This window comes from Ammospiza caudacuta, chromosome 7 (assembly GCF_027887145.1).
Source record: "Ammospiza caudacuta isolate bAmmCau1 chromosome 7, bAmmCau1.pri, whole genome shotgun sequence".
NCBI lineage: Eukaryota > Metazoa > Chordata > Aves > Passeriformes > Passerellidae > Ammospiza > Ammospiza caudacuta.
The window spans coordinates 21,593,877-21,618,381 of record NC_080599.1 but is presented as its reverse complement, the minus strand read 5'-3'; the positions used below and the strand labels follow the sequence as shown (position 1 = coordinate 21,618,381).

Genomic DNA, 24,505 nt, shown 5'->3' with positions numbered 1-24,505 from the left:
CATGTTGCTGATGTGGGTAAGGCAAAAGGAGTTTATTTATGTGCTTGGAGGTTGTTTTTGCCTAGTTTGAAGATTGTGGCTTTCTTTCCCAGGAATCACTAAGGGGTTTTGAGAAATAAGTTTCAAAATGCCTGTTGACATTTCAAGGATGTTTGTGCTACACTGATGCTGAGTTTCTGCTTAACATAAAACTCTGTGTTAATGCCGTGTGACTTCAGTAAGGTCAATCTGCCACCTGCAGAAGCCATGCTGTTGCTGTTCCTATCGGTGCCATTCGGCGAGCTCAGCGGGGCGGGTGACACCGAGTGGCGCTCGGTGTTTCCCAAGTGAGAACCTGACGGAACACGCTCTCAGGCAGGAGGCGGCGTCAGGGCGAGCATTAGGCAATGAGATGTGACAGTGCCTGTAATGCCAGGATATCCCTGTGCTGGGCACTGGGCTGACAGCCCGACCTGACAAATGCTCTGTTTCCTGACAGCCTTTCTCTGCATACAGAAAAAAAGCTTCAATGTAAATAGGCAGGAGCAGAGCTTCCTCAAAAACTCTGACAAATTTTAATGGCAGTGATTTTTTTTCCTATCTTCTCTCACTCTTCAGTAAGTTCCAAGGTTGATTTTTCTTTTGATCAATCATAAGAGACAAGGGAGCAAAATTAATAATTAAAACCTGTGGAAAGTACCTTGACATCGTAAGTGGAGGGGAAAGATGATTGCAAGCTATCTCTCAATTCTAAGACTCCCCCTAAAAAAAAAAAAAAAAAAAATCTTCATTTGCAAATTCAGGATACTTGGAAGCTCTGCAGATGTTGCAAAGAATGGTGAAGAAGGCAGCAGGAATTTTCTGCACCTTTGAATTGCCTGGCTAGCAGACACTGGTGCTCAGGGAAGCATCCCTCGCCCATGCACAGCTCCCGCCCTGTTTGCCTGGCTGTGTGTGGGAGGGGGGATTAGTGCACGGCCATATGGGAGGGAGCTCACACACAACAGTTTCTTACTGAGCCTGCTGCAGGAGCCACGGAGAGCAGAGGGAGCAGGAAATGAGGGAGCAGGGGACAGGGCTCCAATGGCACTTCATGGAAGGGATGCACAAATCCCCTGAGGACATGAGGGGCTGAGGACATGGAGGCTTTGACCCTTCCATATGCTCACAGACCCCAACTGGAGAGGCAGCCTAAGTCAATTTATCAATGTGAACTCCTTTTTTTCTACTTCATGGGATTTTCCACTGGACATGAAGGAGAAGTATGTGTATTACTTAATAGGAAACTGAAATGAAGGTTGGTGGCCGATAGTTCTTGTGTAAATCAGTAGACTGGATCACAGCTTTATGTTCTTAATATATTAAAGTGGGGAATCAGCTACTTTTAACAACATCCATCCTCCTTCCTGGGTACCAAGAGCCTGGAAACTCCAAATATGAAGGGTTGGGGAAGGGATGGGTTGTGTGGGAGCAAGCCACAGCAGGACTTTATACTCTCCTTGTTTCATTTATCCAGGATCAAATCCTCTTCCACATTTCTGAGGCAGCTGCAGACTTACTGACCTTGCATTCAACTGGTGACCCATCAGTAGAGCTTGCTGTCCTTAAATCAGCATTCATCCTTCTGGCCAAAACCTCCCCATGGAAAAACCCCAATGCTCAAATGAGCCCCAGCTTTTCATCTCTAGAAGGAAATCTCAGAGAATTCCTCAGATTGCCTCAGAACAACAAGAGAGAGAGGTCCTGCTGGAATCTGCCATGTCCTCTGGGATCTGTGGGAGTCAAGGACAGTTTTCCCCAGGCAGGCAGCTTTTCCAGCCAGCTCCCTAGCTGCATGGTCTTTCTCTGAGACACTACATGGGAACTGGCCAGAAGAGATAATATGGTCCTCTGCCAGTTAATTTTTCCTGGCATGTTTCCATGGGCCTGAAAAGCAGACAACATGTGAAGAAGGAGGAGGGAAGATCTGGCCCTGTGTATTTTCCTGAAAAGCTAGCTCTGTTCCACACAGCTGCTAGTGGTTCTCTCCTTTATATTTTTCCTAATACAAAGAGAAGCATAAAGTCACTAAATTGTTTTCCTAAGGATGTTTTCTGAGCTATTATGCATATTCTGTTATTGCTTTGCCAGTCTTGCCTGTTTTATCTCACAGTCGCATTTTTATTCCCCTTATTCTCAAGGGTCAGTAGACCAGCTAGGAAGTCAAGTTGCCCTAATTCTGTTCTGCTCACAAAGATAAGAGCTGGGAACTGGGTAATATCTTCAGTGTACTTCTGTAAGCATCCATCCAGCCTGCTGCCTTCCCTCATGGCTCATTGTGCAGCAATTGCTTTAAGTACCTGTCTCCAGTTACTTAATGGAAAGAAACCAGCAGAAGAGATTTATTGAATTGAAAGGGAAAAGTCTTGAAAGATGTTTCCTACCTGTAGGGATGCAAATAAGGGGTTAACTCAAATGGGATTAGAGGATTCAATGGAGAAACAGATGCCTTTTTTCTCAGATCCTATCTTAATGTTCTTTTTCCAAATATGCAGTGACATAAATTTCACATATGCACATGCTTATTCCCTCTGTCTCCAAGCAAAATTGATCCAGTCAGAATGTTATTTTTAATGATCTATTATAAATAACCCCAAGTAGTAGAACCAAGGCATAATGAACCTAAAGTTTATGTAAAATAGATAAAGGAGAGAAATTTCTCTAGCGAGGGATCAGTTTAACTGTGAAGCACCACCAACAGTAAGGCTTGCACTGTCAGCATTTGTTATTATACATGTATGTGTCAAGCTATTATAAAAATTTTCCAAGCTCTCTGTTTCCTTTGCTGAGCTGTTTGTTCTCTGGCACAGAGTCCCAGAGCCAAAGCATGTTGCATTAATGTACAACTAAAGAGAGTAGAAACTGTCACTACCTGCAGGTGTGTGTACCTACAAGTGCATTGGCCTCCTGGTGTCACGGGAGGATGATGATGATAACGGAGGGGAGAAATTTGTCTCTCATTCTCAGTAACATCAATAGAACAAAGCACTTAAACACACTATTTGTAGTTTCTCTTGTTTTACAGTCTTCACTTGTAGTTCTTTTAAATTCTTCTTCATAATCCTCTTTTATTTTTTGATATGGATTTTAAGCCAGAAGGCAAAATGCAAAATAGTGTTTAAGCTAAGGATCTATTGCTAAAAATATTATAATATTTTTCATGTTTTTCATATGCTCTGTTTAATTATATAGTACTTGTATCTTATTCAATTTTTATTGTCATATGCCCATAATTAAGCAAACTGATTGATTTTAAGTTTTTCTTCTAAAATCTGCTCCCAACACCAAACCTACATTATCTCATACTTCTGTTATCTCCATAAGCCCCACCTGAGCTGCTGTGATTGAGACAGAGGTTCCCAAATTCCGTTTGTTTGAACAGTATGCAGATGTCCAGAAGAATAGTCCTTGTGAAGGACCATTGGAAAACTCTGATTTCTGATTCCAGTTCAGGATGTGCCTCTTCAATCTTATCTTCTCTACTGAAAACTAAGAGTGTGTTGAGGTACATCTCAAACACAAAGCACTGCAAAACAATGTGGCTTATTTACCCTTCTCCTCCAGGGAGAGCAAGATAATAAATTGGTGCAGTTTTAGTTGCTGTTCATGATGGGCTGAAAAGTGTTCACCTCATGTGTTGGCAAAAGCAGTGTCATAAACTGTGGTACAGAATAAACTACTCCAGTCCCACATTATGGCAGAATAATTGGTGGGAAAGTATTTTCTCCTGCACTCTCAAAGAATAATTTATAATGAATGTCCAGTTTTTCAGGGTGTAACAATGCTCCTTTGAGTCTCAGGTATGTGTTTTTTCTAACACTACATGACATACAGAAGAAGCTGGAGAGGACATTTTAAAGTGACGAACTTAGATTGCAGCAGTGTTGAATGTTTACCTCTGATGTATTTGTAGAAAGTATTAACCACAAACTGTCAAAAACTCTTTTCAAATCAGTATCATGGATTAGGTTCTTTGTCCTCAAGAGGATGGGTCCTCTTCAAAATAAAAGAAAACTCTGGAAACAGAGATTTCATCCTCTCACAGAGTCAGCATGTGTCTTGTTTAGGTTTGTAAGACTCAGATTTCAGTATTTAAATAAATCTTTTCATCTTTCCAAGGACTGCAATGGGAAAGGATGATATGCAAATGATAATTAGCTTACACATGTCAGGTTTGGCCACAGACTCAATCAGACTGCAGTAGAACTTAAGGTGAACACCAACTAAAGTACAGCCATTGTGTTTTTGAAATTTGCTTGCTGAGTGTACTTTGAAGCCTTTCCAGAGTATACAGGAAAAATCTCTTGAAAATTTCAGAAGTTCAGAAACCATCTCCAGCTGAGTCACATTTATAAACACTGGTCCATTTAGTCCAAGTGCTCCAGGTCAGATTTTTCTCAAGAAACAGCCTTGTTTCCGTACACACTGACTTATTTACTTTAAAAATACATTTATTGGTGTGGTTTTTTCATCTATCAGAAGCTATTCTGATGAATGTTAAAGTGACTGTTCAGCTTGGGTATTATAAGAATGTGAAAATGTTGTCATTATAGTTTCTATTTTAAATGAAATTTTGAAAACTCTCTATAGTATTTGGATTGGTAAGAAAAGTCTTTCATGCCTTAAAATAGAACTTGCATTTAGAAACCTGGATTAATTTTATACATGGATTTCTTAATTTGGGTAGAGAATACTGAAACCTTATGCAGGTGTTTTCCTAAGTGTTTTCTTTTCCTTTTAATGTAAATTGTCTAGAACAGGGTTTGCAAAATCCTAACATTCAACATTTCTCCATGTCCTGACTGTAACTGAACCAAATCATCCTGACAATACCTGAGATACACAGGAAAAAATGCAGAATTTGGAGTGGCCAAGGCATTGCCTTTTTTTGTTCATTTGAAAATGAGTGAGTATACTATAACTTGGCTTTCTAACTTTCACTGAGGTAGGTATGGGGCAAAACATCATCCATCCACCTGAAAAACCAAGGTTCACCTCATTCCAGCTGCCAGCAAAGCCCTGGGGCACACAGCAGCACAGTACCAAGGGGATTAGCAGCAGCTCAGACTTACAGAATGATGCACAGACTGCAGCAGATGATGGCTGGCTGCTCTGCTCATCCCAAAGGCATTCCCAAACAATTGTGAAAGTTGCCCTGAAAATGCTGCCTGTAAAACAATGTGTTTTGTCTATCTTAGTAATTTAAGCAATGGTGTTTATTGAATCTAAAACTGAACTGCCTAACTCTCCACATCCTTCATAGCAAAACCCTCCAGTAGTGCCTTTAATGGAGCTGCACTTATTTATACCAGTAGAAATTAAAATTATAGGCCTAGATTTTCAGACAAGGATTATTACCTGTGGATAAAAAAGCCATGGTAAATTTATGCATTATTTCTGAAAATACTTCACAATGTTTTACAAACAGTACAAAAAAATCTGGTTTCCCATCCAGTAACAATTACAATGGTAGGGGATAGAAGCAGCAGAGTAAACCAGCCAAAGGAGCAAAGACTGAATAGCAGAGATACCACATCCAGGTCCTTCCTATGAGGCTCAAGGGAATGATTAGGTGATATCCATAATTTTTTTCTGTATAGGAGAAAGCAGCAGCCCAAGCAAATAAAAGGAAGTTTAACAAAACTCTTAGAGAAGGGATGAGGCATTTTTTTAGCATGACAGTATTGTCATTGCATCAAGTCTCTCTGGTAAAAAGATGCTCAATGCATCTCTAATACCTTTGAAGGATTTCAAATAAACACCAAGAGATGGATTATGCCCATTCTGTGGCCACAGAGGGTGATGGATGCAGAGCAGAGTGCTCCCCTAATTAATGAGGACCAGCAGGCTGCAGTGTTGCCCAGAAGGCAGGAGCACAGATTTGTGGAATTGCTCTTCTTTGGTGCTCCTCACACAGAAAGGAGAGTGAGCTGCAGCTCTGTCCTTCCTGCTGCTCCCTGTTTGGACAAGGAGAGGTAAGTACAAAGCGCATCTCAAAGGAACACAACTACCAAGGCTTCCCATGGTGCAAATAAAGAATTCTAGGAAGTTTCTTTCTTTTTAAAGCAAAAAGCTTCCTGATCTCCCCATATAACATTACCTCTCAGTGACAATTTGACTGATTAACTGAATGGCAGTTTAATCTGCTCCAAACTTATTACACTCCATAACAAAACTATCTCAATCTATGGGTGCAGTGTTTGCAAGATGTAAAGATCCTGGAAACTTCACCTGAGCATCTCACTAGTAACATTCCCATCCACAGAAAACAACTGACAGCCAAAGGGGTTGTAGGTTTGGTTTTCCAGTTTTTTTTCAGTTGTCAAACATTTTGCTCCAAAATTGAAAAATACTTTTTTTCATTTTCCAGATAGTTGTTTAATCACTGCTTTAGGGTGAAAAGAAGTGCATAGGAGCAGATGGCAAGAACATAGGATTTAAGGAGGGGACAGATGTAACCATATTAGGGAGCCTGGAAGATAAATCTCTTGAAATCTTGTGGCAGACGTGATCATCACTTTGTTTACACAGATGAAATATGACTTGTTTCAATTAACAGTTGCTGCTGACCATATTTGGTATCTTTCCCCTTCACATGGTCATTAAAACCTGTTGTAAATCATGGTGTTTGTGCTACTTCCATCCTGTGCATAAATCATGTAGGCATCCCAGCATCTCCATCCTTTGTGGAAAATGTGTAGATAGGTATTTACACCACATAAAAATGGTGCTTGCTTCCTTTTAAGCAGTTTGTGCTGGTTCTGGTGATGTAGCAGGGAAGCAGGAAAAGAAGGACATCTGCATTCAGCCTCGGTGCTGCCCATCCGGGCTCTGCTGTGCCTCTGGCTCCCTCCCCGGCGCTGCCAGCAGCGTCCCTGTCGCACACGGCTCAAACAGCAAGCAGGGTTTGAGCTCCCGCATCTGCGGCGTGGGAAGGCAGCACAGAAAGAACAGCCTTCTCCTTCTGTGGAAAAATCCATCGGCTGTGTGAGAGACAGCGAGGAAATAACGTGTGATCCGTGGGCAGCTTCCTCGCTGCTGACACGGGCGCAGGAGCCGGTGCTGACCTTGGGAAAACAATGTTTTGCAGATGTAGAGGAAGTCCTCTTAAAGCGGCTGTGCGTGTATATACTGACTTTACATGTAAATACAAATATTTACATGTATGCTTGGGCGAGTTCAGCAGCTGCTGCTTGGATGCACTCTTTTTAAAGTTGTGATTTTTAAAATATTAAGAAAAGCCCCAAGGTGGTTCAGAGTGCTCTTGTGTTGTTCTAATTCCAGCTCCTCACTTCATGGTAGTGGGAACTGAGAAACAAGCAGAGGTATGAGCCCAAGGAGGTGTTCCAGTGTTAATCACAACACCTTGGGGAGCAAATATTAGCACATCAAATGAACACAGAGAGTGAGAGGAGCTGGGAAACATCCATCTACTCCCCAGCATAGCATTCCTAGTCATATTTTTCTCCCTCAGCTCCAAGCTCTAAACACATAGGATGTCTAGTGTCTATTTGAACCAGAGTTCTCTGGTACAGACATTTTTATCAATTAATTTTTTTTTTATTTCAAAGGTAACTGAATGGACTGAAAATTTCATTTGGTTATGATTGAAGCAGGAAGCTCACCCTCCTTATTCAGGGCTAGAAGCTGATATATTTGTGTTATGTATTAAGCAAAAACATCCTCCAAAAGGAAAGAGGAAGAAGGTGGTAGTTACAGCAATGTTATATTTATCCAGTTCTGACTCCTATTTTGCCTGTCATGAAGGCAAGGACATCACACAGGATCACAGATAAAAAAGAGGAGTATGTAGGTGTAAATGTCACAGATTGTGCCCCTTACTAGAACCTGGATATTAATTGCACAATTAATATTAATGGCACTGCACTTATAAAAGACCTGTATAGGTAAGCACTGTAAAATCAGGAAATAACAGAATTAAGGTGGCAGATACCAGAACTGTGCTGCAATTGTTAGAAATGATTATGCAGTTTCAACAAAAAAAATATACCATTTTCTTTTCATAAGTTGACAAGTAAATTTAGCAATATTTTGCATTTCTTTAGTGTTTCTCACCCTGATGTACTTGTGTGAATTAAGTGCAGGCAGACTCACAGAATAACTTAGTCAAAGAGTAAGAATAGAAAATAGCATTTACCAGTTATATAAATAAAATATTTTCTACTATATTCTCATTCCTTAGGGAACTAAATACTTATGCAGATATCCAGTTGGAACATCTTATATCAAACTGATTTTAACTGATGATTTCTTATGACAGTAACTGTTTCTAGATTCAGGCAATGAGAGAATAACTTGACTTAGTAATTAATTAACCAAAATGTAAGATATATTATGGATGAAAGGCAGCAAAATTAATTTGATTTTATATAAATGTATAGTTTGAATCCCAGGGTATGTGCACCCATAATAAAGTACTATTTCTCCTTTTTTCTTAAATGGTGAAGAATAATCTACATTATAATCCACCCAAGTAAAGCTGATTATATTAAAGTAACTTACATTAGGAATGTTCTATTCTAAATTGCTTATGCTTCCTTCTGTTAATGAAAAAGTATAATAAACTCTACTCTGCTGGCATTTTTATAGACTTAAAATTTACATCAACAAGTGCCCTGGATTGCAATGTCAACATTTCATTACAGCCCCTCCTGCAGGCGCATTGCAGTTTGTGTGTGGAAGCACACACACCTTCTGTGCTGCCTAATGGAAAAATGGTTTTCATGTGTGAAATTAAAAATAGACAGATAAATATCCTCCTCTCAATTGGAAGATTATGTTGAAGATGCAAGATGTTGCTTTCAAAAGGAAATGTTATATCCTCTATAATTTGGGAGGATTGGGTACAGTGAAGCTGGTTACAGTCTTGTAGGGAGATGCAGCTTGTTGGGCAGTGAATTATAAAACCATCACTCCTGATAAAATCTAGGATGCATGTGTCCAAAAAAGAACCTATGAGATCCATAGTAAATAATTATTTGCTACTAGAAGAATTCTGCAAGCTGGCCAGACAAATACCATCCCTAAATTTGCTCTTTTGGGTGAAAGCTGGCAATGGCAAGCGTGGTGTCCTGTGTAAGATTTCCAGCTGTGTTCACAGCAATTCCCATGGCTGTGCTGGCTCAGCTTTGGCCTCTGCACCCATTCCCTCACAAGGGACAGTGGTTTCCTGTTATTTCTGACAGCAGCTTGCTTCATTACAACTGACTATTTTGCCACATATTTTCATCTAGTCATTTCCTCTTTTCACTGCTTCTTGTGATTTGAATCTTTAACAGCACAGCTGCAACATTCAACTAATAATGTATTTAAAACATAATATTTAGGGAAATGGGGAAGGTCTGTACCTGTAAAATAATAAGGAGCATCAGCTGTGTGTATAGAGTTGGCAAGTGAGTATTGGAAGGTGGTTTCTTGGAAAAGATTCTGGAATTGTAGGTGAAAAGCAGCTAAATGTGGGGCTCTGGTGTAAAACTTGAGTGGAATTGGGCATTTCAGTTTCACAGTCTAATGTACGTTCTCCTCCCTGCTCATTCTGTAAAACTTTTTAATATGAAATGAAGGCAAGACAGAAAACATTTTCTTGTTTTCTCATTTTATCTGTTGATGTGTTGTGTCCATGGCTGTGTTCATAAACTGAGGAGAGATTTCTACTGAAGCACTGCCCAGGATGCCTGAGCATTTCTTAAACTATTTCCTTTGGTTTGAACCCCTCTGTGATGCCTACAGAGAATTCTTTCCTCCAGTATCCACTGCATTGTACTGATGATTATTTATCAATATTGATAAATAATCATCTCTGTATTTTCTTCCTACACAGCTGGGTCACTCCAAGTATCTTCACCCTCTGCCCCAAAATTTGGAGCAATACTGTGTCCCCTAAAAATGTTTTCTCCTTCTGTACCACTTTTTTCTAGATTATTTTAAGGGTATTTACAACAAAATTAAAAACGCCTTATTCTTTTGGATTTTCACCACAATTATGAATGACTACATGTTCAATCTCTGTTAGTTTTGGGTCTTTGACATTGCTTTTTTCCTCACAACCCACTGGGCAGTTTTTTCTGAAGCATTTTAGTGAGAGGATTGTAAAATGTCTGAAAATTTGTCACCTAATCTGTATCTACACCCCTAAACTTTTTTTACCAGATAAAGTAGTTTGTGTCCTGCTTTAGTGAAGGAGAATAGCTTACAAAAAAAATTTCCCATTGCTTCCCCCTTCTGAGGTGTTTTTACTACTTTTTCTTTTCTCTTATTCCTCAACTATTTTAGAGCTCTTTTTCAACTTAACAATTCCACGACTTTGTAATATTTTCTTATTTCTATATTATAAATTGTTGTGCTTCCAAATCTGGTGAAACAGTCTTTCCATCCACTGGCTCACCTGTTGAAAACCTTACAGCAGGATGGCATTTGGCATTTTATTTTCCCTTCATTTATTCTGGTTCAGAATGAATTTGATACTGTACTAGATTACCATGGGGGAAAAAAGCCCCACAAACACAAACAAATAAAAAACCAAAAAACAAACAAACAAACCCCCAAAACAAAACAACAAAAAACCCCATACAAGAGGTAACAGTGTTCGCTTTCTAGGCACAAAGGTTTATTAAATTGGGGAAATGGCACTGTACCTAAAAGTAATGCTTTTCTTTGCTTAATGTCAAATTTGTGCCTGTAGCTTCACAAATCCTGCCTGCCTTATTTCCCTGACAGATTTAAAAGCTGGTACCCTCTTTCCAGCCTGCTGGACTTGTTTAATCTGGATCATAGCACCTGTATTCTCACCAGTCTGCAAGTCTAATAAAAATCAGGCATTCTGCTTAGCAGGTGGCTCTGTATTTCATTAAAACCCATAGCAGGTGGCCACAGATGCAATGGCAGCAGTTCCGGTGTAGGAACAAATTACCAACTCCATCTCTCATGGATGTGAAGGAAGCAGTGACTGTCTTAGCTCCACAACAGGATGAAAACAAGTCAATTCACAATTTAATGAGATTAGGCATTGCTTTCAAAGCATTCAGAATATGTATAAATGGTAGCTATTAATTATTGCAATAACTCACTGAGGCTGCAGACTGCCTGGCTGGGGCTGTGGATGGGAAGGTGGTGATGCCAGCTCCTGTCCCCATGACGATAGCACTGCCAGCTCTGGTGACTGTAGAGCAACTCTTGCAAAACCTTGTGGTTTTCTGAGGGCTTTCACTCCAGAAACGCTGCCAACACCTTGAAGGCCTTGCTTTGCCCCTCATAAACTGATTATTCCCTAATGACTGTAAGTGCAGAGAAGGAAATCATAAAAGTCACTGCAGAACAGAGCTCTTGTCAATGTAATAGTTTTTATTTTGGGGCCAGCTCCTTTCCTTGCCCCCGTTGTCTTTTCACTCGTTAGGGAGCGACGCCCCACGGAGAGCTCAGCCCGGACTGCAGGAGCTCCATGAGGGACATTCCCGCTCTCCACAGGCCCTGACAGGAGGGTGGGGCCGGCTGGGGCCGGGCTCTGCTCCCAGGGCACAAGGGACAGGGCAAGGGGCAATGGTGCTGAGCTGCGCCAGGGGAGGTTTGGGTCGGACAGCAGCAGGAGTTCCCTCACAGAAAGGGTGACGATGTAAGTGTAAATGAACTTTGCAGTGAAGGTGGCAGACCGCTGAACAGCTGCCCAGGGAGGGCGTGGAGCCTCCCTTCTAGGAGACATTCCAAACCCGCCTGGACGCGTTCCTGTGTCACCTGCTCCGCCGGACTGGATAATGTCCAGAGGTCCATTCCAACCTCAACAATACTAGGATTCTGTAATCAGACACTGGAACGGGTTTCCCAGGGAGGCGGCGGAGCCACTATCCCTGCAGGTGTTTCGGGACGTGGCATGGAGTGCCCAGGTCTGTCTGACACCGTGGTGCCGGTCACAGCCGGGCCCCGCTGCTCTGTCCCAGCCCCGGCGCTGCCGCGAGGGAGCGAGCGCGCATCCCCCCGCACGTCCCCGCCCTCAGCAGCGCCGGCTGGGGGCGGCACGGGCGGCGCTGAGGCGGCGCGTGCGCAGCCCGCGCGCGGCGCCGGGAGGAGGCGGGCTGGGGGGGGGTCTCTGCGCGCATGCGCGGGCGGGGCGGCCGCCCCCCCCCCTTCCCCCCCCCATGCCGTGTGAGTGCGTGTGAGAGTGTGTGAGAGTGAGTGAGTGTGTGAGGGGCACTGTGGCCGCGGCCGCCCCGCGCCTGCGGAGCCGGCGGCGCGCAGCGACCCGCGCAGACATCGCAGCACCTCCGAGCGGCCGCCCCGCCGTCATCCATCCCCCCTCTCGCAGGTGAGCTGCGCTGTCGCGGCGGGGAGAAGGAGGAGGAGGAGGGAGCCGGCGCCCGCCTCCGCGGGGCTCATTGTCCGGTTCCTCAGAGGAGGAGGAGGAGAGAAGAAAGGAGGCTTCACCCCGGCTCGCACGCCGGGCCTTGCAGGGCTGTTGCCGGCCGGGGATTGGAGGCGCTCCGTCCCCTCCCAGATCCGGGGAGGGTCCCGGCCCCCACGGGGCTCCGCCGCCCACCTGCCGCCCTCTCCTCCTCCCCCTCCTCCTCACTCGAGGGCGGCGAGGAGCGGAGCCCCTTCTCGCCGGTGTGTACGCGGCGGGGCTCCAGCCTGGCTGCGGGACGGAGGGTTCGGGGCTTCGGGAAAGATGTTCGCCCCCCCGGTGCCTGCTTGCGGGGCTGAGGAGCGGGTTCTAACGTGGACACCCCGCCCTCGCTGTCTGTGGAGCCCTCAGGGACGGGGGTGTCGGTGCGTGGGGACGGGCAGAGCCGCGGCCGCGTGTGGGGCACCGCGGGGGCCGGAGGGCGGCCGGGGCGGAGCGGAGGCTGTGGCGGAGAGATACCGCTATCCATGGGTGCTGCCCTGGGCATGGGCCCGCCACCGGGACACGAGGGACAGGGCAGGGCACAGGGATGGGGACACGAAGGGCAGGGCACAGGGATGGGGACACAAGGGGCAGGGCACAGGGATGGGGACACGAGGGGCGGGGCAGTGCCCAGGGATGGGGACACGAGTGACAGGGCAGCACACAGGCATGAGGATACCAGGGACAACGTGGACAGTGGCTGTAAGAAGGGGATGAACACACATCACACCACTTTGATGTAAACCACGGTAATTTCAGAGCATGTTACTTTCCAGCAGATGGGAATCTGCTTTAGAGGATGGACAGATAGATGGTGTTTATGAGACATGAGGTGTGTTTAGCATTATTTCTTTCCTGGCAGCAGATGCTGGAGGGGCAGTTCTGTAGAAATATTTCAAAGCACGATGAGTGGTGATGACAGGTAATATTTTGGAGTAACTTGCCCTGGGGTTTAATAGTAGTTGCAGGCCTGGTGAAATTCTGTGGATGTGTATCTCTATTTACAGGTTTTCTATACTGATACTATTGGAGAGATTTCTCTACTGAAAAAAGGTTCTTATTCCTGCACCCCTCCTTCTGTGCCTCTGCTGAATTAAAGAGCTTTGCAATCACAGATAACTACAAGAGGTGGAAACTATTTCTTTTCAAATGGGATCAATAGATAATCAGGCAATCAAATGTTTGATAGGCCTACAGCTTTTTAGGTTTTCTCAGGATTGGAAAATATGGGATGCACAATGATTATTTCCTATTTTTCTCTTATCGCTGCTTGCTTCTGCAGCTGACTTTGTTTTAGTTGTACTTTGTTGGTGTTTATTTCTAAACAAAATGGGTATAACATTCTGTTCATGCCAACTGGTGGTTTGAGACCCTTTTTGGTATACAGACCTATTGCATGTGTTACTGGTTGTGCATTATTTTGTTTAATGAACTTCAACTTACCAGGTGTTCATTTTAATACATTATTAACTCTCAGCAGGGCATTAGAAATAATACATGGACCAAAGCTTGAGAACTACTCATGCATTTTTTTGGTGTATTATTGTAAGGTGTAGTATCTGATAGCAGAGCCAAGGGATTTCCATAGGCACCTCTGCATGAGCTGTCCTGCCTTGGACCCTGCTTTTGGGAGCTGATGTGATCCACATGGGTGCCAAAACACCTGGACTGGGTTGGCACCATCAAGTGCCACAGCATAATGTTGTACAGAAGTTGATAATATTGATTTTTTCTAGGAATGTCTCTGATTACTCTGGAAATTATTTTATGTTTCTGGGCTACATCAGTAAATTATTGGTTTTTTTTAAATTTCGATGGAGGATTAAATTCCCTTTTTTAAAGGGAGTTCCTTGCAGAAGCAGAGTTATTCCTGCTTTCCGCAGCCCCTGCACATCCCTGCTCGCGGGCTGTCTGCAGCCCTGCTCAGACGTTGGCCCAGCTGGGTCACTGGAATTGAGAGGGTGCCCTCTGGTGCCATCTGTGTTTGGAGTTCGGCTGCGTGTGAAGGAGCGCTCCGGCTGGTCTGGGGTGAAACATTCCTCCTCCCGGCACAGCGGGGCGTGTGTTCTGCACGGAGGTGCTGCTGTGGCTTGGCTGAGATGGGGACAAGCACTTGGGAATTCATGAGGGGGATGGATGTACAGCGGCCCCTCGGTGTCTGGGAGCCCCCTTGTGAAACATTCTGCCTTGTAGTTTATTTTGCTGCATTTTAATATGAAATGTTTAACTCAGTCCAGTGGAGTCAATCCTCCCCCCAAGAAAAAACCCTTCATGAGGTTATCCTGTTTGCTCACCAATGGGTTTTGCTTGGGGTTTTTTTTTTTTTTTTTTTTGGTTTCTTTTTTCCTGTGGAAATGTGGGTGTTTTCCTGCAGAATTCTGGAGCTGTCTTTTCCTTTTTACACTTCTATCTTGCCTTGTGACTGTAGATTAAAAATGTCAGTGTTCAGATGTTTTATTGATCTTTATGCTGCTCAGCACTGAGGAACAAGAATGAAGATACAGGGCTAACTTTAACTACAACTCCTTGTGTAAACTTTGATTTTTGAAATTGACTGGGATTTTTGAATGACTGGGATTTTTGAAATTGACTGAAATCGACAAAATTACTTTTGTACAGAAAAGTAATGCAGTCATAGTGTGCTAATGTTCTGCTTGATGTCTTTGAATATTAAAAGATTTGAATTGACAAGCCACACCTCCATCTTAATCACTTTGTTCCACTATTTTTTTTGCATTGAGATTAGGGGTTAATCTTTTCCTGTATATTTGCTTGAAGCTGAGTCATTTGAGCTCCTCCTTTCATTCAATAACTAAAGCTGAGTTGAAAATATCCTTTGGGGGGGAGTGTAATTGGTTGCATTTTTTCAAAGTGTAAGCCACCAAAGACATAATATATTTCTCTTCTAAGTATTGGTTTACAGCTCTTGTTAGAAAACAGAGTTAGAAATGTGTTTTCAAAAGAATGAAAGATTTCTGTTAAAAATCTTTGCATTTAAATACCTGGAACTGCTGCAGTAGGAATCATCTTTTAATATAAATGCATGTGTCATAGTTAGTGCATGAACAGAAGCTTTGTGGGCTTCATGTTTGGTCTGTTTATTAATTAATCACCTTAAAAGACTGCTGAAGTGTCTTAATGCTGCACTTAGGCGTTTGAAGTAGATTCTCTGTGTGCTCAGTGCCCTGGAATGTGTGGATGTGTGACTGCAGTTCCTTTTGTTTTACAGAGATCCATGAAAGCCTTGTGGGATTCTAGGGAGAATGGCATTGGAGTCGTGGCTGTGGGCAGGCTGGTCCCAGCAGGATGGGGCCATCCAAGGTGGGAGCTGGGCAAGGCAGGGTGTGAGGGGTGGGAGGGCTCCAGTGCTGGCTCTGCAGTCAGGAGAGGGTGCCCAGAGCCCTAAACAGGGAGGGTGTGTCCTGCATTGTGGTGTGGTGTGAACACTGGAGCTGCTGGCTGTCACTCAGGAGTTAGAATGGCACAAATCATATAAAATAAATTGAATAAATTATAGAAATAAATGATGGGCATTGGAGCTGCTTGTGGCCAAGGGAGGCTGTTCCCAGTCCGGGTTTCAGCTGGTAGGAGAGTTTGTCTCGAAAGGGACCCGTTTGGTAAATCTTACAGTATGGCAAATGAAGCACTGGGGAGCCTAGTGAGTCACCACACAGTGTTTTAAGATGCAGCGTTCCTGACCTGCAGGTGAGGTTGGTCTTTACTCTCCTGGACTCGCTGCTCTGAGGTGTGCCACTCCAGTGCAGTCTCAGCTGGTGTTTTCAGAGCTCCCCAGGGGCTTCCAGATGGGTTGTAGTCTGTCATGTGGCACCAGTGGTGTCTGCCTTGAACCCCTGGAGATCCCCCGTTTGCTCACTGAGTGCTTCCTAGCCCAGCCTTACTGTCACTGTAACTTTTCACATGTCAGTAACTTCAGCACAGACAGACAAACAACAGCTGCCTGGTGAGGTGTACTTTTCCATAAGGGTAGGATTCCCTTTCTCTTCCATGGCTTTGTTGTCCTACAGTCCTTACAAGAATTACAGTTTAGGTAAAACTGGGAAAAGAAGCTGCTGTGTGCCTTGCGGGGCGTGGAGGCTTTGCTGTTATTTCTGTAGGTCTGTCCTGTTTAGGTGTGTTTTGGCTCTTTGTATCAACTGCATCAATAAGTCAAGGTTTCCTGCCCCAGAAACTCCCTGGCTGTGCTGCTGGCACTGGGAAGCTCCAGAGCTGCTTGGTCAGAACATCAAGAAACTCTTATCAGCCCCTGCTGAGCATCATATTTGTGGTTTAAAAACCTGCCTATTTCTCAGTGGTGAAGAGCAGCCTCATGTGTTAAAGATTAAGGCTGTAACAAGGCAGTTGATTTGATGCCAGACTTGAGAGAACAACAAACACATCCATTGCTGCTTGATGGTCCAGGGAAGCCTTTCCCTTTTCTCCAGGCTGATGCTCCTTGTGGTCCCCTATGACAGGACAGATCTTGATTCAAACTCCTCAGAATAGTTATTTATTCTGTTCCTTTGAGATGCAGGACTCGTGGCCTGTTCTCCATGCCTGTTTCAGGATCCCATTTGTATTTAAACGTGCACAAACGTTCTGCAGGCACGGGAAGCCTGAGCTGCCGTGTGAACGTGTGCCTGCCCTGTGTTCCCTGCTCCGTCTGAGGAGACTGTGAGTCTGTCCCATGTGTTTCAGGTGTGACCACAACAGTTAGTGTAGCTCAGTGCCTCATCAGTATGTAGTTGAGATTTGAACATGGATTAGAACAAGCTGGCTGAAGTTCAATCCAGATAAAATATACATGATGATGTGGATGTAATTATCAGCCTCCCTAATTGAAGGGCTGCATTTGCCATTTGGTGGAAGTGTTAGTGCCCTCTGGTGACTCACGTTTATTACTTGTTCTCAGCAGTCATATTGAAGCAGTAAAATCAGGCTTTTTGAAGCCTTTGACTGGAAGACTGAGATCCCCCCCACCAGCTGATTAGACCTGGAAAGTTTTGACTGGAAGTTGTCTTTGCCCTTCCTCTCGTGGGTTTTAGCTAGTAGTGTAGTTCCTAGTGCAAGTAAGGAACTGTAACAAGCCTGGGTCAGTTTAGGAGTTGAAACCAGCATGGGTAAGGCATTAGCAGAACTGCCAGTGAGGGAATTTGATTGTGGAGCTTGCTATGAGCTCCTCTGCCAAAAAGTGGTTGGCTCAATTTATTAATTTCTTGGAGCTTGTGAATCTCTTGACTTATACTGCTTGTCCTGTGTGTCCATCAGCTGTCTGAGGGCTGAAGTGCTCATAGAAGAAATGGGTAACAGGGTTTGCAGAGGAGAAACTTGAGGTACCCTGGCTCTCAGGCTGTTAACTCCATTTTCAAGTGATTTGGATGCAGAAGGCTTTGCTGGCTTTGGAGCTGCCTCAGTGGCACTTGGGCTTTGGGATATGCATGTGTCACCTCTTTTCCTCTTTAATGGAGCTGTGCTATTGGCAGCAATCACTTAAGTCTGAAGTGACCCAGGTCTGGCTGTCCATGCTCTGACCATTGCTGTAGTGGTGGGGCATTAAAAGTTGTTTGATTTGTGCCTCCCTCGTTATTCATTAAGGGGCAGCTTGGAGGCTCTGTAATCAGCTCTCATTGAAATGGGCTCAGATTGATTGTACTGGGGAAGAAGGATATTGATCTTTTTCAGAAGATGAAGGTGTATTTCTTAGATAATAGTGGCTAGATAAAACTGGCAGAGATCCTGAAAAAAGTGATCTTAATGCAGTTTGTAAATCGGATTGCTTTTATCACATTATTAATGTGCCCAGGGTTTGGGGTAATTGTCTAGACTCTAGTATTATATTTTCATTTAGATTTAGAATTAGTGGTATAGTGTCACAGAGTGACTGGACTCAGACTAATAAGTGAATAAACAGGACTAGTACAAAGCACATTTTCTGCTGTGATACATCATTTTCAGATTAATGTGTAGGCAGGCAGAAGCCTCCAGTGAAAAGCTGAAGGTCTCATCTCTACTGTTTTTCTTTATTAGCTTCATATATTAATTTGTCTGAGGAGGTGTGTAAGCACAGATAGACTTGTGAGTTCTGTGTAAAACTCAAATCTATAAACTGTAAATGGTTGTTTCTAGTCCACTTGTTTTATTGCCAGGTTGTTTGTGTAATCTTCTAATTGCCCTGAATTTCTGTTGCTGGCTTGACAATTTTGGGGTCCTCCACAGCTGTAACTAATGTGAGTTGGTTTGTAATTGAGTTAGGTTGTGACCCCATATGCAGTGAGGCAGCTTATTTATTGACTGCTCACTTCTCTGCCTGGATTGGCAGAAATAGAGAGGTAAAGCAGCAGAGAGAACTGCATCAGGGAACTTACCCAGCTAAGAAATGAAGCTTCCCCCTGGCCCTTGCCTTGTTTTTCAGTTTGATACTTCCCCAGACTGTTCACTTCAGCTGTACAAACTCTTGGGCTAATGTCATGGCAGAGAAAGGAACATGAAAAACCTTCAGTGGTGGAGATGAATGGTGAGTATAAAATCAAGTTCCCATAAACCAGCTGAAATCAAAAGTGGGTCAAATGTCAGTGGTTTATTAGCTGAGCTTGTGGAGTGGTTATCTTGAATCCCTAGCTGGGTGTGCAGGTCTGGGAGCTTGAAATAAAGCTGAAACTTTGTTTCAGATTTTATGCAGGAAAATTTAAGGCACTTTAGGATCCTTGTGGCACTTCTGAAAATCCCTTTTGCATAGAGGTAAACTCTACCATTGTTGCATCTTTTACAGTAGGCTGGTGAAGTGAGTTGGCAGTGATGATGGTGTTGGTGGAAACTTGGTCATACAGCTGATCATGTCCACAAGTCTGTGAAGTATTCTGGGGATTCCAAAAGCATCTGCAGGTAGCAGATGTGAGGTGTTAGAATGCTGGTAGCATTGCATAGTTTCCTATGTGTTTGTTGTGGATTTCAGAATGCACATAAATTCTATGTGCCAGACCAGTAAAAGATAAAAAGGTCCAAAGTTTCAAGCTGCTCACTTTCCCATTGCTGCATCACTGGTTAGTGCTGTCACTAATTAGTAACTTCAGTATTATGAAGTGCATTGATAAAGCACACGGTTACGTGGGTGACTCACAATTGTTGTACTTCCTCTGCCACTGGTGTAATTAACTTTCCCTGTGTGCTTAAAGGGCACCTGAGCAGTGCTGCTGCAGGCCCAGAGCACTCTGCCAGCAGCCACTTCTCCCATGTGCTTTATTGGGAAGCCTACCTGAGAAGGGGCAGCTATCTCATGTATTTTTAGAATATTAGTCATGTACTTTTAGACTGACCAGTTTGTTTAGGCATTACTCATCAGGCTTGTCTGGTAAGTGCCTCTAAATAATTTTGATACAATTATTGATCAGACCTTTACAGAACTATGCCAACAGGCATTTTGGAGAAGAATAATGTGTTAGGGTAGAATCCATTGAGTTCAGTCCTTTCATGCAGCTGAAGTGATTTGCAAGTATTTTCTGGAGCTCAGAGTGCAAAATTACTGAAGTATTAGCAAGATTTCTGCTTAGCTACACATGGACCCTCTGCTTCTGAGAGACGGGAGTGTGGTGGCCAGTGAGCAGCCTGAAACTTGGGGCATTTGTTGGGGTGGGTAAAACCTGGCCCTTGCAGGTCTGCCTCAAGATAAGATGAGGTTAAACATTACCTAGCTATGAGGCTTTATTATTATTACCTTTTAATATGTCATTCACTGATGCTGTCAGGTGGGTGGTTTCTTAGGAAACTGTTTCCTGTTCTTTATATCGGAGCAAATGTCCCTCTGTGATAGAAATGTTTTTGCTGCTTTGTGTTTGAAAAAGGCTTTGCTCTCCACTCATTGCTGGTTGTTTGCTCTGTTGATCATACATAATTTCTTACAATCCTCCTTTGGGGATTTTTTTCCCTGCTAGGCTGGGCCTATTTTGCATTTATTTTGAACAGATTTTGCCAGGTAGCTCTTTGATAATAGATTTTGGTATTCATAGTGATGTGCCTTGCTAAGTTTTTAATGGTGCTTTAAACAAGCACATATTATGTTACATTGGACAAAGGAAGATAGCAGTGCCAAATCTAATCACAGTGTGAGACTGTGATTCTTTGATTATCTTTTATACCCTTAGGTAGCTATAGGTATGCTGGCAAAAGATGATTTTATTTGTGGAGGTTGTTCAGCTCTACTTCCAGTAGCTATTAAAGTGGCTGAGTGTCCACCTGGAATAATTTTAAAGGAATTTAGAGGGGAAAATGATGTTTACCAAATTGTAGTCAGGAGATGAAACAAAAAAGCAAGCTTGGTAAGTTTTCACTATTGATGTGTGCCAGAGGTACAGTGTTTTATATAGCTGAAGGCACATTAAAGCAATATGAAGCAAAAAAAGCTACTTTTGAGGTACTAAAGTATTTCTTTACCTTTGAGGAATGGCAGGTAAGCTGATGGAGTGCTCTACGACCTGCCTGTGAGCAGCTTCCTCAGTGCCTGCATGTAATGACTTGCCCTTGTACCTAATTAACTCACTGGCTTTTTTTAATGTGGATAGGGGTCTGTGTGATGACAGAACTTGAACTGTATCTCATGCTGTGACTTGCCTTTAATACTGCTGTAAAGTCAGTCTTGACTCTTTCTGAGGCTGTCTTGGTGGGAAGGCTTCTTCAATTAGGAGCTAGTTCATGTTTCAGATAAGGCAATTTAATTTATCTTCAAAGAGGTATTTCTGTAGCTGTGTATGAGCTGGTATTCAGGGACATGGGCTTGTTGAGAAGTGAGGTCTAAAACTGTTCAAGACCAGCAGCTGGAGCTGTTTTAATTCCTTCTGGTTTTGGTCATCAATGCCATATGAGTGGGAGGGAGAGGGGAAAGAAATATCCACATATGTGTTGTTGCACGTTGCTATATTATTTTTTTTGTATGTACAATTTAAAGTTTTTAAGGTGACATTATGTCAGGGCTTATAGCAAAACTTAGCAAGTGTGTAAAACAGGTATGAAGTTTTAAGCATGTTAAGACTAAAAGGAGTTGACAATATGCACTATTGATTTGAGGCTGATGTGGTTTTGTTGAAGAATATTTCTTGATCTGAATTCTGTCACTTATAAGACAGTAAAGACATTAATTGAAAGGGCATTGTTGAGGCCAAAGTCTTTTATGAAGGGTGGGTTTGGAAGATGTGAAATCTGCTGTGCAGATCTGTGTGTTGATACAATTCAGAGGTGTGTTGTATTTGTGTTGCACTGTCAGACAGACACAAAAATCCAGTTGGCATCTGTTAAGTGATACTGCTAAAAAGGGAAGATAGCTCCTTGCATTATTTATCAGACAAACACAAGAGATGTCTTGCTAAGCTACTGCACCCACAAAACTTCTGTGAAATCCCTCATTTGTAAACAAAGTACATTGTAGAAGAGTTTAGACCTTTATTTCAGCTGTACCTGGGGTTTTTTTAAAGGTAGCTCTTATTTGCCTGACTTAGGAAATTCTTTTACTTACTTTTTCTTCCTCTCTTTGTATGAGCTAATAATCTTAAATGGAAAACAGAATCGGGCAGTAGTGGAGTTAAAGGATGTGGACAGAAGTGAGATCTCTGCAGGGACCAGGAAAAGACAGGCTTCCCTTGCTGCCTTGGGGTTTGTCAGAGTTCTGTGCTGCTTTCAGGTGTCACATTTCTGTGCCTGGTACTGAATGTCGTGGCTATCTTCTTGATTCTGCTTGAGTGAGGGAGGGCAGATGAGGAGAAGTGATGGACTTCAGCAACTGAAGTTTTTGTTGCTTGTCTCTTTCTCTGGTGTCATCTTTCCCTATTATGTTCAGCCTGTTAATGCAATTGGATATCTTTTTTTCCCCAGGGCAGAAGGGTGTGTTTCTATGATGTTATCATTAGACTTGCTGATCACTGGTTCTTTGTTGCTTTTTCTGTATTTCTGATTCTCATAAAGTTGGTAGAAGTGCTTTGCTTACAGGAAAAATATTGCTGTCTTTTGGAATTCATAATCAGCATCTTCTCTGATGATGAGGCTGATGATTTTTAATGTAACAATACCTAAAATCAGAGAACATATAATGGAAGAGGTAAAGGAGTCTTGCTTAGGTTGGAAATGCCACTTGGGAATTGTGTTCTCTTTTGGGTATGGGGCTTTTGGGGATTTGCTTGGGTCCCAGGGTGAGCTGATGTTGAATTGGCTCCATTTGTCAGTGAGGGGGCTGCTTTATGCAGCAGTCTCTGATGGAGCAGCCCTGCTGTCTGATGTTTGCCAGCTCTGTCAGGTTAATGGTGTTTATTAGCCACACACAACTCTCCTGGAAAGCCCTGCTCTGTTGTTTGTGAACAAACTAGATTCATCTGTCAGAAAGACCCTGTAAATCCCTATATGAATATTGAATTTAAATTAGTAGTTGTGATGCCGGTTTTTGCTTAGCTAGTTTTTGTTGGCTGATTCGGAGGTAGTGAAAGATAAATTTGTACAGATCATTAAAATAGCTTTGCTTTTAAGTGATAAAGCTGTTTCAGAAGTATCACCTGCCAAAACACACTAACCATGTTGTGGCTGGTGACTTCAGGGTATTTCAACAGTAAGGTACTAATACCCTATTTATGATGTGGCTGCTTCTCTTTCATGTTTAAATAACAGCAGCACCAGCATGAACCTCCCCTACTTGGCAAGCTGAACGTGAAACTGAAAGATTAAAGTGTTTTCAAAGGGCAGCCAAGGTATTGACTTTTTCAGCCATTCTTTCAGCAGGTAACAGGCAACTTGCTTCCTGCTAGTTTAGCATGGGGAAATGCATTCCTAATTTGTGTTTTGCTTTGTTTTTTTAGTTTGATGATATGGATGATCTTGACTTGGAGATAATACTGAAAGCTCTTAATTAGTTTAGTTTATATATATACACACATGCATATATTTAATTGGGCTCCCTGTTGAGCTCTCCCAGCTGAGTTTGTTTCCCAGCACAGCTTTCTCTTCACTGGGGCTTTTTTGTTGCTCAGGCAAGGCTGCTCCTTCTTTGCTGTGCAGCATCCACTCATCCTTCTCATGTTGACAGATTTCCTTGCACCTCCAGAACAAGGACACTTTAATGACAGTAATGACAAAGCAGCATCAAATCCTTGTCCAAACTAACTTGGGCTACTCATTCCAAATACTTCGAAACAATTGCTAAGACCCTTTCAGTTCTCTGTGTTAGTCATGGACATTTCTTTCATGTTTTTCGTCTTATTCAAGGTGAATCTTGCACGAGAGCAAAAATGCTTGTCTTAGCTAAGCTACATATTTGTATGACTGGATTTTTGTTTTAAGGCAGCAATACAGGGCATGGCAGGGCTGAAAGAAGTGTTGTATTTTCATTTAGATGAGGTGAAGAATTAGCTTCCATTGATTTGTCCAGAATGACCAATGACTGCTGCTTTAGAAAAAGCCAAAAAGTGTTGTTGGTTATTCTGGACCAAAAGATGTCCTCTGTGCAGAAGGGGGAAAAATGTTTGTGCAAAATTTAGAACAGGATTCCTGCCAGAAGTTGCCAGGGAATCCTTACCTGGTAGATGTCTTAGGATCAGAGGATCTTTGCTTTAGTCCTTCTAATTGTGGTTTCCCTGAGCTTTATTGCTGTCATGGTTTTGGTGAACCTGGAAAGGAAGCAAAGCAATTTCCAATCATTTTGCTAAGATCAGAGATTTTGGCTAGTAGTATTAGTGAAATAGCAGATAGAGGATTCTGTTGGAAGGTTCTAATCTGTGAGCTTTTTAAAGATAAAGTTACCATCACCTCGTGGTCCCATGACAATGGGTTTTATATTCCTACTTGTGGTATCTTGCCCTGTCATGCCATGCACTTTCTTGCATTGCAGCACTCCAGTTTTACTTTTTATCAGTTAAAAGATTAACAAAAAGTTGACTATAATTCTCTTTAGTTAAATGCAATGTTAAATGGCATGGTTTCCTTAAAAGGAAAGTGTTATCTGCTGTAAATCAGTAGTTTACATTCAAAACACCATTTTCCCTCAAATCCATCACAGCTCTGTTGTGTACAGAGTACTTCTGTCATTACTCTTGGACCCAAGTTTCCAGCTTGCACATGTCTGCACTT

The 24,505-nt window shown here is 42.9% G+C and overlaps 1 protein-coding gene across 5 annotated transcripts in view; it reads left to right on the top strand.

The window, feature by feature from the left end:
- Positions 1–12,175: 12,175 nt before the first annotated feature.
- Positions 12,176–24,505, top strand: part of RALGPS2 (Ral GEF with PH domain and SH3 binding motif 2) — a 114,156-nt gene continuing 101,826 nt past the window's right edge. For 2 of the 5 annotated variants that reach the window (XM_058809081.1, XM_058809085.1), the window contains exon 1: positions 18,841–18,923. In XM_058809081.1, coding sequence (XP_058665064.1) covers positions 18,921–18,923 — 3 coding nt within the window. In that variant the 5' untranslated portion in view covers positions 18,841–18,920. Of the gene's footprint in view, positions 12,335–12,711; positions 12,796–18,840; positions 18,924–24,505 lie in introns of those variants that run through there. The other 3 variants (XM_058809082.1, XM_058809084.1, XM_058809083.1) reach the window with 3 other exon arrangements.